Below are 14,426 nucleotides of genomic sequence, written 5' to 3'. Positions count from 1 at the left end.
CACGGTAGAGGCAAGTATGACATGTTTTGCCTTTACAATCACTTTAACTTCTGCTACCCGGTAAGATTGCAGTGGAAAGGGTGGGGGATGATCAGAGGAGGAAGATTTTGGTGAAAGGAGGCCATAATGGCACAAGGGACACACCTCACACTGAAGGCAAGTAATGCCCCTTATGCAGATTTTTTTTTTTAATATATGTTTTTTTCTTTTAGGTGACCTCAGATATTAAAAGTTAATCGGACAACTGAGCAAACAGGTTTAGGAGAATGGACTTATACAGATTACATAATTTTGTCAAAGTTGAACTACACATACGGTACACAAACATTAAAATATTTTTTTTTATTGTGTCAGTCTTGCAACCCAGAAACAAAATGGCAAAATTAAAAAATATAGATAAGTTGTTAACTTCACGAACACCACCACTGATGGGGCATCAATCTGTCCCTTTCTGTAATCAAGTTCATGCTTTTTACTAACAGCACTAAGCAAAGCAATAAAGCTACCCTCTCCAAGTCTAAATTATACAGTGCAGAAGACTGCCACCTGGAAAGAATCAGGTATGCGTGTCCATGCTAAAATACAGTTCCTTTAAAAGGATATGCAATTAGCTTTTTTTTTTTAAAACTCCATTCTTTAAAACTGCCAATTTGAGGCATTAACCTTTCCTGAAAGTCCTGTTTTATGTAATATTGCTGCTGTGCAATGATCAATTTACCCCTTGTACAAGCTGCTTATTTTACCCAATGCAGAACATATCTTCAGTCTACCTCTAGTGGTGGCTAGTAACTTATAAAATAAAAAGCCAAATCATGTTGCTGGATGCAAAATTTTAGGCAGATATACATTTTAAGTTTTCAATATCTTGAAAGATACATTCTTGGATATCAGTAAAACAGGGTTCTAAATAAAATTAAAAAAAGCATAATTGTGGCATATACCCATGACCATTAATGGCCAGTTCACACCATAAAAGCGCAGTCCGGATGCGTACAAGGTGCTTTTTTGCAGCATATTCTACTTTTTTCCTGGAACTGGAACGCACTAACTGCAAGCTCTTGTGTGACGTATGCCATTGAAAACCATATAATCTACTTACCATCCATTTTTGATGCATAAAAAAAATGCACTGGACTGCATGTGGTGGGAACTGGCCCTTATAACATTTTGGATTTTGCAGTAACATAACTAGGAGATTCAAGAACGACCACTGAATGATGATACTAAAACATCCAAGATATATACTGAAAATGTTCTAACTTTGAAGGGGACAGCCTTTTCTACCAGTTTTATAATAGGTCAGTCCTGTTATACAACACCGCAACTCAGGGATTGGGCAGGACTTCTCTACCATCTAATCCTTACCTCTGGTCTGACAGTCCTCTTGTTAGCCAAAGATTTTAAAAGTTCTTCACGAAGTAGCATTTCCTCTTCTTCCTCTTCATCTGCAAAAGGAGGTTTAGGGGGTTGCTCTGGCTCTTCTGGTGGGAGTGGTGGAGGCGGGACTGATATTTCTGAAGCAGCTCCAGAGATTACAGAGGCATACATTGAGACATCACTGATATGTGGCTAAAAGAGCACAAAAAGAAAATATATAAAAAATCTGCAATTGATTCAATATTAAAATGTTTACTGGAGCACACTCAATCTGATTCTACCACAAAATTTACTGGGGGAAATGAATATAGATGCAGCAGTTTTTACCTGTCCATGAGCGAATGCGTGTGCACTTAAAAGCTGTAGTAAACCGGAAACAAATAAAATTGGGCCTGTGCAGGATAATGCATAACACACTATGACAAATTTACTCTGAAACAAAGCACTCCAGCAGTGCACAGTCAATGTTGCCGGGGCTTCCATCTTCACCCGGTCTTCCTTCTGGGAGTTTGCGGGCTCCAGGCGCTTGAATGGCCAAGCCGCAATGTCACTCCCACACATGCGTATGGGATTCACAACTGGCATAGAGCCCTGAATGCACAGTGCCGCACGGGCTGGTGACATCACCAGCTGCTACTAAATTAATTATCTCCTCAACTGTACAAGTACCCCAACAGGTAAGCCGCCTTATAGGCTTACCTGTAGGTAAAATAAAAATATCACTCAGGTGGCTTTACTACCACTTTAGGTCATAAAAGATACTTAAGAAAACCAATGAAAATCATGCGATAATAAATGTGAACAAAGGATATAAAAAAAAAAAAAATACGCAAGTGTGCAAAAGGTAAAAAAAAAAAGGATTTTTATAACCGCTTACCTGTAAAATCCTTTTCTTTGAAGGACATCACGGGACACAGTAGTTACTATGTGGGTTATAGGGCACCTTCAGGTGATCGACACTGGCACACCCTAAATTAAAAAGTGCATTCCCTATATAACCCCTCCCACTGGTGGGAGTACCTCAGTTTTGTAGCACAGCAATACACTGTATACCAAAGAAGGGAGGGACCTCTGTGTCCTGTGATGTACTTCAAAGAAAAGGTTTTTAAGGGTAAGCAGTTTAAAAATCCTATTTTCTTATCGTACATCATGGGACACAGGGCCATAGTAGTTACTATGTGGGATATTCCATAGCAATGCCAAATCAAGGGAGGGAGACAAAAAAAGTAGGGCACCAAGAGCCTAGAGAACTCCTACTGCAGCCCATAGCTCCCAAAGGTGATAGACATAATCTGGTAAATGTATGTACTGAAGACCAAGTTGCAGCCTTACAGATCAGAGCCATGGAGGCTTTGTGATGCACGGCACAAGAAGCAGTAACAGCCCTGGAGAAGAGCGCTTTAATATGAAAAGGAGGAATTTTCCTCTTAAAACCATAAGCCTGATCAATCACTTGACAAATCCATTTAGAAATAGTAGATTGACGCAGCCTGTCCTCTTTTTAGGACCGCCTGGCAACACAAATAAAACATCTGTTTTATGAATCTGAGCGGGCATTTTCAAATAGATCTTGACCGCTCCCACCACATCAAGAGAATGTAGTGACCTTCCATAGAACAAGGTTCTGGAAAAAAATAATTAAGGCAGAACAATATCCTGGTTAAAATGAAAAACCAATACTACTTTTGGTAGGAATACAGGATGAGGCTGCAATACAACCTCATCCTTAAGAATAACCAATATGGTTCTTTACAAGAAAGAGCAGCCAACTCTGATACTCTTCCTGCAGAAGATATGGCAATCAAGAAAAAATGTTTTGCTCATCAAGAGGACCAAGGGATTATCTCATATTGGCTCAAAAGGCTGCTACTTTAAAGCCGACAGGACTAACTTATGTGCCAAGTGTTCGGGGGAGACCTAACTGGAGGATTAATCCGCGTTACCCCCTGAATAAAGTTACAAACCAGAGAGTGTGAAGCAAGCGGTCGTAGAAAAAAAAAAAAAAAAAAAAAAAAAAAACACAGATAAGGCCCCACATCTAGCCTTTGATAGCACTCAAGGCCAGCTTCATTTCTAATCCTAATTGTAGGAATACAAGGATCCTACCTATGACATATTTCCTGCGGTGCTAAGCCCTGGATTCATGCCAGATTCCATAGAATACGACTCTGGAGGCTGGCTTCCTAGCATTAACCAAAGTAGAAACTACTAAAGCTAACAGCCCACGATCTTTCAGAATGTGGGTCTCAAAATAGTCAAACCACTAAATTTAGCATTTGTAAGGTAGGATGGAATACCGGCCCTTGCGAGAAGTGGTCTGACCATAGCGGTAGGGTCCAAGGGTCCCCCTACTGCCATTTTATTATCTCGGTAAACCAAGATCTCCTGGGCCACACTGGGGACACAAGAATCACCTCCTTCCCTTCTTGCATGGCCCTGTGAGAAAGCACGGAAGCAGAACTGGAGGGAATGAATAGATCAATGAAAAACTGATCCCACGGAAAAACCAAGGCATCCGTTCCATATGCCATCAGATCCCTTGTCCTTGACACAAAGTTGACGATCTTGTTGAACCTGGACACAAACCAATACACATCAGGAACTCCCCATTTTTGGCATACTGGCAAAAAATGTCAGGGGGGAAGGGACCATTCTCCCGGGAATAATTGTGGGTGACTCAATTAGTCCACCTGCTAATTCTCTATCCCTGGAATGAAAATCATTGATAGGTAAGGAATGTTGTTTTCCCAAGATAGAATATGATCCACCTCTCTCTGGGCTGCACAACTTCTCGTGCCTCCTTGACGATTGATATAGGCCATAGCTGTGGCATTATCTGATTGGATCCGGATAGGACCAGTCTGTAGTCTGAGCGTCCAGGCCAGCCCAGAAGGCTGGCATCTGTTACCACCTTCCAGTTAACTGGTAGAAAGGATCTTCCTTTCTGAAGATTCTTGGATATCAACCATTGAGGCTCTGACACACTGGGGGATAAACACATTGGAAAGTCCAGAGCTTGGACCTTCTAGATCAGTGGTCAAGTTGACAGGATACTGTTTTGCAGCAGTCTTGAATGAAACTGCGCATAAGGAACGGCCTCGAAGAAGTCACCATCTTTCCCAACAATTTCATGCAAAGGTGAATAGAAGGATTCTTCTTTGTCTTGATCAACTAAAATCAGTTCCCTTATGGAACTGATGCTTTCCTGGGGCAAAGATAATCTCTTCTGAGCTGTATTTATGATCAGACCCAAGTACTGCCATCTCCTTGAAGGTTTTAAGGAGGATTTATCTAGGTTAAGAATCCAACCTAGGTATTCCAGGTAGCTGACCATGGGGACCAAACTTTGGATTTAAGCTGGCTACCGACTGATTTATCAAGAGTAGATCTAGGTAGACTAGTATCATTATACCTTGAGCCCTTAGCCTGGCTAAAGGAGAAGCCAGGACCTTTGTAAACACTCCATGTGCAGTAGCTAGACCGAAGGCAGAGCTTTAAACTGGAAATTAAGATTTTCTACCTTGAAGCATAGAAATTTCTGGTGTGCGGGGAAAAAACGGCACATGGAAAAGCATCCCTGATGTCGATTGATCCCTTGTAGGATTGAGACTACTGATCGGATTGACTCCATGCGAAAAGAACGGATATTCAAACCCAGTTTAGATCTGAGATCTAAAATAGGTCTGACATCCCCATACGGTTATGGAACCATGAAAAGGTTTGAATAAAACCCTAATCCTTGCTCTACAAAGGGGACCACTGATATCAATCTGAGACAAGAGATGATCCAAAGCTAGAAAGACTTTTTACTAGAGCTCTGGGAACGTTAGATGTGGGAAAACGATGAGACTGGAATTTTTGGAACCTTTGTTTGTAACCTAGAGAAATAGAGGAAGCCACCCATCTGTCTGGACATTGTTCCTGCCAGACCCATGAAAACTGTAGAAGCCTCCCCCCCCCTCACTCGAGTGAGCAGGGGTGCCCTTTCATAAGGTTTTAGTATTTTGTTTTGTGGGTTACATCCCCCAGGTCCTCTTGACCCTGGGACTGACCCTGAGGTTTGCCTCTTGAAACCTGAAAGTGGAGGCCGTCGTGACTGCCTGGAGGCAGATGCCCCTGGCACTGGAGAAGCGCATTTAAATGAAAAATACTTCAACTTCTACTTAACCAGAAAAAAAATGAACTTTTCCCAATAGAAATTCTATGGATATTCTATCCAGATAGTGTCCAAATTCCACCCTAAAAGGGGAAACTGGCCAACAGCTTTTTGCATGGCACTTTGGCTGACCATGTTTCAACCATAGGATTCTATGCACATGTACCATCCCTAGCATAAGCCATTAGGCCTGGAGAATAGAATCTTTCATAGTGTCAACTGTAAAACAGAACGCTTCTGATATGCTGGCCAAATGCTGGGCCTACTGAGATACTCTGAATGCTGCCAGCACAGGTTGAATGACAAACTGCGAGCAAAACTTTTTTTTTCCCCCCCAAAGGAACGCCAACTCATCTGTTGGACCCTTTAGCATATGAGCATTGTCTACTGGAACGCCCCATAAAACCCTTCCTCCATAGAATAAAGTATTGAGAACTTTTTCAGAGGAAAAAACTGTTTGCTTGTTGTCTGTTTATATTGCTTGCGCAATCTTTCAGCTCTGTCGCTGACATTAATGCTCAGCTTCATGCAGTAGTAAATGTGTCAAAGGAATGCCAGTGTCACCCAGCTCATTGCTCGCGTCCCCCCTCCTGCAGCATGTAACACCACAAATGGTGCTTTAAAAACAGACCTACCCGCACTGGACATTGGAGGAAGCCAACGCCACTCTAAGCCCCCCCCCCCCACCCCTTTAAAAATAAAAAATAAAGAATTCCCATGTGAGCACGGGCTCCTCCTGATCCTATGGGATTCACCGGGAGGAAGGAGGAATGGTGGGGGGGTGTCTGGAAGCCACCGAGCTGTGTGCTGTTTTTTTTTGGGGGGGGGGGACCCAACACCACTACCTTTGGCACTCTTTCCCCGAGAAGAGGGGAAAAAAAAATGGCACATTACCGGAGGTCTTGCTGCTTACCAAAGGAAGAAAAACTTGCCGCTTCCTGGACAAACGTGAGCTCTGAGAAGCATGAGACACAAGTGCTCAATACAGCCCCCAGTGGTGACACATAGGCATGACAACACTTACTAATTTAATGGAGACATTCATAAGAAAAGGGTAAAAATTTCTTAGAAAACTCCTTACCTTTCTCACCTCAGGATTTTTTGTGGTAAACAAAGAGAACCAATTTCCAACCTTCACGGTTAAACCTTCAGGAGCTGGGGATCCTCAAGGAAACCCACAATCCTGGACCTGTAACAGCACCTCCGCCAGTAAACTTTATGGCCATACTACCAAAAAGTACTGTATCCCAGGGTCCAGCTCTCTAAAAGAGGAGCGTTACAGTCAAGACCTTGTTTCTTTGGATATGAAGCCCAGGTACCATTCAATTCAGTCAAAGACTAAATGGCTAGCATGGCTAGCCCCAGCAAGGACTGCTCCAGTAGAGCTCAGCACAGCACATCTTTACTCATGACCAACACCTTAGAGACTGGCGAAAAAACTGGAGGTACTCTCACCAGTAGGAGGGGTTAAATAGGGAGTGCACTTTTTAATTTAGGGCGGGCCAGTATCCATCAGTTGAAGGTGACCTATAACCCACATAGTAACTACTATGGCTCCATGTCCCGTGATGCAAGATAAGAAAAAAAAGTTTTAATATTGCAGTCTGCTGAAGAAAGCTCCAAATCACCGTGCTCCTGGTCTTAAAAGGTGCCTCAAACTCCTCATATAAGTGCTCCATCACAAAGTGTACAAACCGCACAACAGTATTTATGATATACACCTTTGGTGTATGAAGTTGCCTATTCCCTCTCTGCAGCGCAGACAGTTTTCATCAGCAGTGCAATAGACGACTGACAGCCTTTGTTGCGTATAGTACACCCTTTGAAGAAACGTTCTGTATTAAACGATCTTCGGCTGCTATCATGAGGGGGATGTATAGTTGTAGGCTCTCGGACCAATCCTCCTCCGTCAGGCTAGGTATGTCTCTCTGCCTAGCAGTGAATGCTTTGTCAGCCCCGTTGCTGCCTGCACAAGTGAGTCTAAAGTATATTGAGGATAGTATTCTGTCTACATGTCATTGCTGTGAGAAGTTGTTCAACTGAATGTGGGGCTAAGGTGACGGGTCCTGGAAACTGCGCCCTGGTTGCATGTCGAAGCTGCATAAACCAGAAATACATCCACGGAGGGAGAGAACATGTACTCTTTAGTTCACTAAAGGGGAGGAGACGACCCCCAGGCATTATGTCCCGGAGAGTTTTGACTCCATATCTGGCCCATATTTGTGGGTCAGACACAGTCCTCAAATGAGGCAGCTCTGGGTTACAACACAGGGCAGTATAGGTCCGGGGCCTCATCGAAGTCCCCGAAACTCATCTCCACACCCCAACAGTGGTTCTCAAAGGGGTGGCAATGTGTATGTTGGAACAGGACCCCCGGTATACTAAATTGCTGAGCTCTGCATATGATCCCAATATTGCCACCTCAAGATTTACCGTGGGATTGGACCGATCTTGTGTGAACCACCACCCAGTAATATTTTTTGAAGGTAATGCTAAACCTCCCTCCAACAGCGAGAGCTGGAGCGTGGATCTAGCTATTCTGGGGACCAGCCCTTGCCACACAAATGTTCCTATAGCCTGCTCGTTTATAAAAAAAGGAATTAGGGATAATAATGGCAGTGTGCCTAAACGCGTAGAGGAATTTAGGGAGGAAGGACAGCTTTATTAAGTTTATAATTCCCACTGGTGCAAGTGGTAGAGTCTTCCATGTACTGCATTTTTGGAGAAATTTCTGTAAGATCAGGCGCACATTAGCTTTGAGGTAGTCTGGCAGGCGTCTCTGAAAATATATGCCTAGGTATTTAAATTTGTTCACCCATTGAAGGGGGGTGCCATCGAGCTCAAAGGAAAATGCACCAACTTGTTCCAATTGATTTTAATGCCAAGAACCTGCCAAATCCCTCGAAGCCTTCAAAATGGCCACTTGATTTTTGATGTTAAGGTCCCATTGACTTTAATGGGGTTTGTTATTCGGGTCTGAACTTTCAAAGTGTTGGAAAGATCTGATGTGAACCGAACAGGGGTCCGTTTGGCCCATCCCCAATTACCAGTTAAAGCAGCGCAGTGCCAAATTGCAAAAAATTATCTGGTCATTAAAAGGGGTAAAGACTTAACCTTAAGTGGTTAAAAGCTAGGTTGGAAATCACCAAACTGGGGAATTTTTTTGCTTGACTGGACAGGAAAATGGGTAGTGCCACAGAAGGAGTCTGCTTGTAACATGCCCGCAAGATGTTGTGCTGGAGAGGTCGCAAATGAAATCAGGTAAATAGAAATGCCTCAAAAGAGGAGGACACCATGAGACCCAGAACTGCCAAATATCAAAGGCATTTCAGAAAAAGCAAAAAAGTACATTGATCATTTGTTCTTTTATATTTTCAGGACAAAACCATTATGCCAAAATCTTCATAAAACCAAAATCCAAATGCACAGCCAAATACTTTAATGCAAAGCTACTGGCAAGACCAACTCATACACTAGTATGGCACTTACCCATATATCTGCGGGATACTGATCTGTTACACACAACGCAGAAGGTAGATGTCCCACAGAGCTACAAGCAGAATAATGTAGTCTTGTTGGCGATGCCCCTACAATAAAATAAAATGTGCACTTTATCATGAATACAGTCTTAGAATAATTAGCTTTACTTTTTAGTTGCAAAGTTAAGAGACAAAAAAAGGGTAGTACATACACACACACATTTTATTTTATTTTTTTAATAAAAAAAAAAAAAAAAAAAAAAAAGGTATTTACCAATTACAGCAGCATTTGTAAAAGAAAAACAAAAAAAAACAGACTTTGCACTAGGCATGGTTTTTTTTTGGAAATTTTTTTTTTTATTTTTGTACTCACAGTAAAATCCTTTTCTCTGAAGTTTGACCAACACAGCTCCTTTAATTCTTGACCTTAGGGTTATCACACCACTTCAGGAGAGGACTAGGCAGAACATAAAACAGCAAGACTGCACAGGGGGCGGTCCATCTGGCTATAACCCCTCACTCCGCCTCCTGCAGCTCAGTTTGTCAAAAAGCAGTACAAACATAGATAGGAGGTGCTGTGTCAGTCAATGAACTTCAGAGAAAAGGATTTTACGGCGAGTACAAAAATCCAATTTTCTCTTTCGTTCATTGCGGACACAGCTCCTTTAATTCTTGACCTTAAAGTGGTTGTAAACCCTTACAAATCACTTTGGCCCACAGGTAAGCCTAGATTAAGGCTTACCTGTAGGTCCAAGAAATATCTCCTAAACCTATACGGTTTAGGAGATACTTGCCCGAAGACAGGCACCGCTGTCTACAGCGCATGCGCCGTAGACAGCGGAGCGCAGGCGCACTGAGCGCGGCATCGTCAATGATGAAGATGCCGCGCGTGTCAGCTCCCGTGCGCATGCGCAGGAGTGACGTCATTGCGGCTTCGCCGAATGACAGCGGCGGAGCTGCGAGACCCCACCGAGAAGATGGATGCACTGGACTACAGGGGACAGCGGTGACTTCGCTGGCTCCTGTGTCAGGTAAGTGACATATAATGGGCTACTATGCAATGCATAGTAGTCCATTATGCTTTCCCTTTGCTGGGAATGAAAGAGGAAGCAAACCCATCAGGGTTTACTTCCTCTTTAAGGATGTCCCCAAGCAGTGTCAAAAAAACAAAGGGTGGAAACACCAAAACATAACTTCACCCACAAAGGGAACACCTCAACAGAGTCGCCGCCATCTTAAACGGCCGCCATCAAAACCAGCGACCAACTTGTGCATCAAAAGATGCGTTTACAACAAACTAGTAACTTAAAGAAAGTGTAATTGCAACCTAACACAGCCGCCTGCAAAACCTTGCGGACAAAGCAAGCATCTGAAGATGCGCTTGTCAACTTTGTAGAATTTAGCGTAAGCGTGAACGGACGACCAAGTCGTCACCTTACACATTTGGGAGAAAGAAGCTTGAGGTCGGAAAGCCCAGGGAGATCCCAATTGCTCTGATGGAATGAGCCGCGACAGGAAAAGTGGGCAACCTGCCCTTTAAGGCATAAGCCTGAACCACGAGAAATGGTTGACGACTAGACCAGCAGACCTTTTTTCGTACCAGCCACAAGACAAAATGGAGAGTCTGACTTCCAGAAGGGAGCCGTAGCAGACAGATACACTGGTAAAGCCGGTCACACCTCCAGGGAATGCAAGGCAACCTCTCTTGGGTGTGTCGGCTTAGGACATAAGGAAGGTAACAAAAGTCGAAATTTAGATGGAATGTCGAAACCACCTTTGGAAGGAAAGAGGGCTGCTGGCGTAGCACCGCCTTATCCTTGTAGATGACCAGGTAGGAAGACTTGCATGACAAGGCTGCCAACTCTGAAACCATCCTGTCAGATGCAATAGCCACTAGAAAAACCTACTTTCTGAGAGAGTGTTAACAAGGGAATCTCCCTAATGTTCTCAAATGGCGGTATCTGAAGCGCCAATAGCATCAGATTCAGATCCCGAAGGTAGCAGTGATCGAACCGGAGGGACTACATGTCCAACCCCTTGCACAAAAGGTACTCACCAATGAGTGAGTCGCCAAGGGGGCGCTGGGGAAGAAAAAAATAAATAAATAAATAAAAAGACAGCCAAGGCTGATATCGGTCCCTTGATGGTGCTGATCCACTCCTCGCTGCAAAAAACAGCAGGATCCTGGAAACTGAATAAGTGCGCGGACACCACCCCATCGCCTCACACATGGAGATGTAAGCCTTCCATCTACGATGGTAAATCTTCCGAAAAGACTTTGGTGCCCTCAGCATAGTGTAAATTAACAAGTCTGACAGACCTCGGTCCTTTAGCAACTGGTTTTCAACAGCCATGCCGTTAAAACCAGCGACGGTAAAGAAGGATGAAGTATCGGACCTTGCGGAAGAAGGTTCTCTCGCAGCGGTAGCCACCAAGGAACATCCACCACCAGTCATACTAGGTTGGCGTACCAAGGACGGCGAGGCCAATCTGGGTTCATTTAGAATTACTGGAATCCCCTCAGCCACCATTCTGTGCAGCAGACGTTGTAAATCAGCCGATAATGCCCCCATGGAGCCACCGTGTCTGACGCTTCCGTCCAGGGGTCTCTCATCCTGGACACAAACCTCTGCACCTTCCGATTGAGCCAAGAGGTCCATATCTGGTGTGCCCCACCTTAGGCAAAGGAGCCTGAATATCTCTTGATGCAACGACCATTCCCCTGGGTCCAGCATCGGACGACTCAGGTAGTCCGCCTGCCAGTTTTCCAAGCCCGATAGATCACTCTCTCTCACTCACTCTCTCTCACTGGATGTGAGCGACCTCACGCGCTGCAGCTGAGCTCCTTGTTCCTACTTGATGGTTGACGTACGTCCTTGTAGCCTCATTGACCATGTGGAGAGTCTGATCGCCTGAAGCTCTAGTACACTGATCAACAGGCGGGATTCCTCCCACGACCAAAAGCCCTGGTCTGACTGTACTCCCAGCACTCCTCCCCCCTCAACCCATCAGGCGGGCATCCATTGTGATCACCGTACAATTGAGAGGAAGGAATGTTCTCCGATGCTTGTGGCCGAGGTCTCCGGCCCTCGGCCATCAGAGAAGAGAATCCCTGACTAACTGGCTCACTCGAATTTGACAATCCAGGGATAATGGAGATTTGTTTCATTTTGACAAAAACTCCTTCTGCAAGACTAGAGTATGAAATTGAGCGTACGGTACCGCCTCGAAAGTGGCTACCATGAGGCTCAGAGCGCACATGAAGTACAGCAACAACCACCTGCGGTTCAACAACAACTTCACTGCAGCTTGAAGAGTCGGCAGCTTGTTTGAAGGGAGAAAAACTCTCGCTTCTGGAGGAGTCCAAAAGTAAGCCCAGGTACTCCAGGCGTTGAGTCGGCACTAACACCGACTTCTTTAGGTTTAGCACCCAACCAAACTCCCGGAGAGTCTGCATGGTAATCGCTACATCCTACCTCAATTCTGAGGCGGAAGCTGCTCTCAGAAGGAGGTTGTCTAGGCAACCCACAATTGCAATCCCACGTTGCCTTAACAGTGCCAGAATTGGAGCTAACACATTGGTAAAGACTCGGGGTGCTGACGCCAGGCCAAAAGGGAGAGCCACAAACTGATAGTGCTCTTCACCGACTACAAATCACAGAAACCTCTGATGCCTGAGGCATATGGGTACATGTAAATACGCATCCTGGATATCCAGGGACGCCAGCAAGTCCCCCTGATGGAGTGCAGCGACCACGGAGCGAATTGATTCCATCCTGAACCTTTGCACTTTCAAAGCTGTTGAGGGCCATTCAAGCCCAGGATTGGACATACCCCTTCCTTTATGGGGACTACAAACATATTGGAGTAGAATCCCCGACACCTTTCCAGCATCGGTACAGGTACTATCACCCAAGCAGTAGCAGGTCCAGTACTGCACAGGGTTTCCGGACAAGCTGGTAGTAGAGGTAGGCTGGAGAGAAAAATAAAATAAAAAAATCTGTTTGATGGACAAGAAACTCTCGTATCCTGATGAAACCAGTTCGCAAACACACTGGTCAGACAGTAGAGAGGTCCACCGGGCTGTAAACTCCTGAAGGCGACCCCCCACCCGAGAGTCAGGCGGGGGCAAACCTTCATGCAGTAACATTTTTTGCTCGCAGACTTGTTTGGCTCGCGAGACCATGGACACTTTTGTCCTTCAGCAGGCGCCTTGTCGGACTGGGAACGCTTAACCCCCCTTGCACCACTTCCACCTTGGCAACAAAGGTCTTCAGGGGAAGAAGCGCCAGCTTCTGACGCCATGCTGATCATCACTCACCTGCCACAACTTAGGGACTTACAGCAAGGTACACAAATCCCACCCTCCTAGCTGCTTACAGACTGAAGGGCCCCTACGCAGGACTCACCACCCTGACCAAGTGCTGCCGCTATGCCCTGTTTCAGTCACAAAGTGCTCAGAGCAAAAATCGCGCTGTTCTGGGAGATACACAGACCCAGCACTAGAGGTAAAAACACACTGGGCTGCCTTGACTTAACGAGTGGCAACACACCACAGAAGGGTGGCCTCAAGGATATTAACCACTTTAAGACGGGGCACTTTTTTAGATGTGGGGTTTACAAGTTAAAAACAGCTTTTTCCTAACATCCTAGAGAATAAAATGGCGGTAGTTGCAATACTTTGTCACGCTGTATTTGCGCAGCGGTCTTACAAAACGCACTTTTTAAAAAAACACTTTTTTGAATTAAAAAAAAAAAAAAAAAAACTGTAAAAAAAGTTAGCCCAATTTTTTTGTATATTGAAATATAAATTTATATTGAAACAATGTTATGCCAAGTAAATTGATAACCCAACATGTCACGCTTCAAAATTGCTCCTGCTCGTGGAATGGCGACAAAGTTTTACCCTTAAAAATCTCCATATGCTACATTTAAAAATTCTAGTGGATGCACGTTTTGCGTTAGAGGAGGTTTAGGGCTAGAATTTTTGTTCACTCTACCAATCTCGGCGATACCTCACTTGTGGTTTGAACACACTTTTCAAATGTGGGCGCTACTCACGTATGCGTTCGCTTCTGCACATGAGCTCGGCTGGAAAGGGCGCATTTAAAATTTTATTTTACCGTTTTTTTTTTCTATGCAAATCCGCCGCAGAGACCATTATCTTGTAACGGACTGCGGGCGGAACACGGAGATAGCAGGGTTATGGCAGCTAGCTGCTGCCATAACAATAAAATCCATCAAAGTAGGGACGTACATCGGCGTGCGTAATAAATCCTGGCATTACAGTATACTCAGAAGTTGGTAGCTCTAGCTATATAAAAAAAAAAGTCTGAATTGGTGTTTGTAAACGCTGCTCTAGACCACATTATACATAAGATATAAAGTAACATTGTAACATTTGTATCTTTCTG

The 14,426-nt window shown here is 44.4% G+C and overlaps 1 protein-coding gene across 2 annotated transcripts in view; it reads right to left on the bottom strand.

Moving 5' to 3' along the window:
- The window catches only part of ZFC3H1 (zinc finger C3H1-type containing), a 156,083-nt gene that overhangs the window by 117,824 nt on the left and 23,833 nt on the right, over positions 1-14,426 (bottom strand). For both annotated transcript variants that reach the window (XM_077468543.1, XM_077468544.1), the window contains exons 7-8: positions 9,023-9,120; positions 1,366-1,569 (exon numbers count right to left, since the gene is read on the bottom strand). In XM_077468543.1, coding sequence (XP_077324669.1) covers positions 1,366-1,569; positions 9,023-9,120 — 302 coding nt within the window. The remainder of the gene's footprint in view (positions 1-1,365; positions 1,570-9,022; positions 9,121-14,426) is intronic.

The sequence above is a fragment of the Lithobates pipiens genome, unplaced genomic scaffold (genome assembly GCF_037356315.1).
Source record: "Lithobates pipiens isolate NorthernLeopardFrog02 unplaced genomic scaffold, aLitPip1_a1.2 Scaffold_8, whole genome shotgun sequence".
Taxonomy (NCBI): domain Eukaryota; kingdom Metazoa; phylum Chordata; class Amphibia; order Anura; family Ranidae; genus Lithobates; species Lithobates pipiens.
Note: the sequence above shows the minus strand (reverse complement) of the source record. Positions and strands in the feature narration are given on the sequence as shown.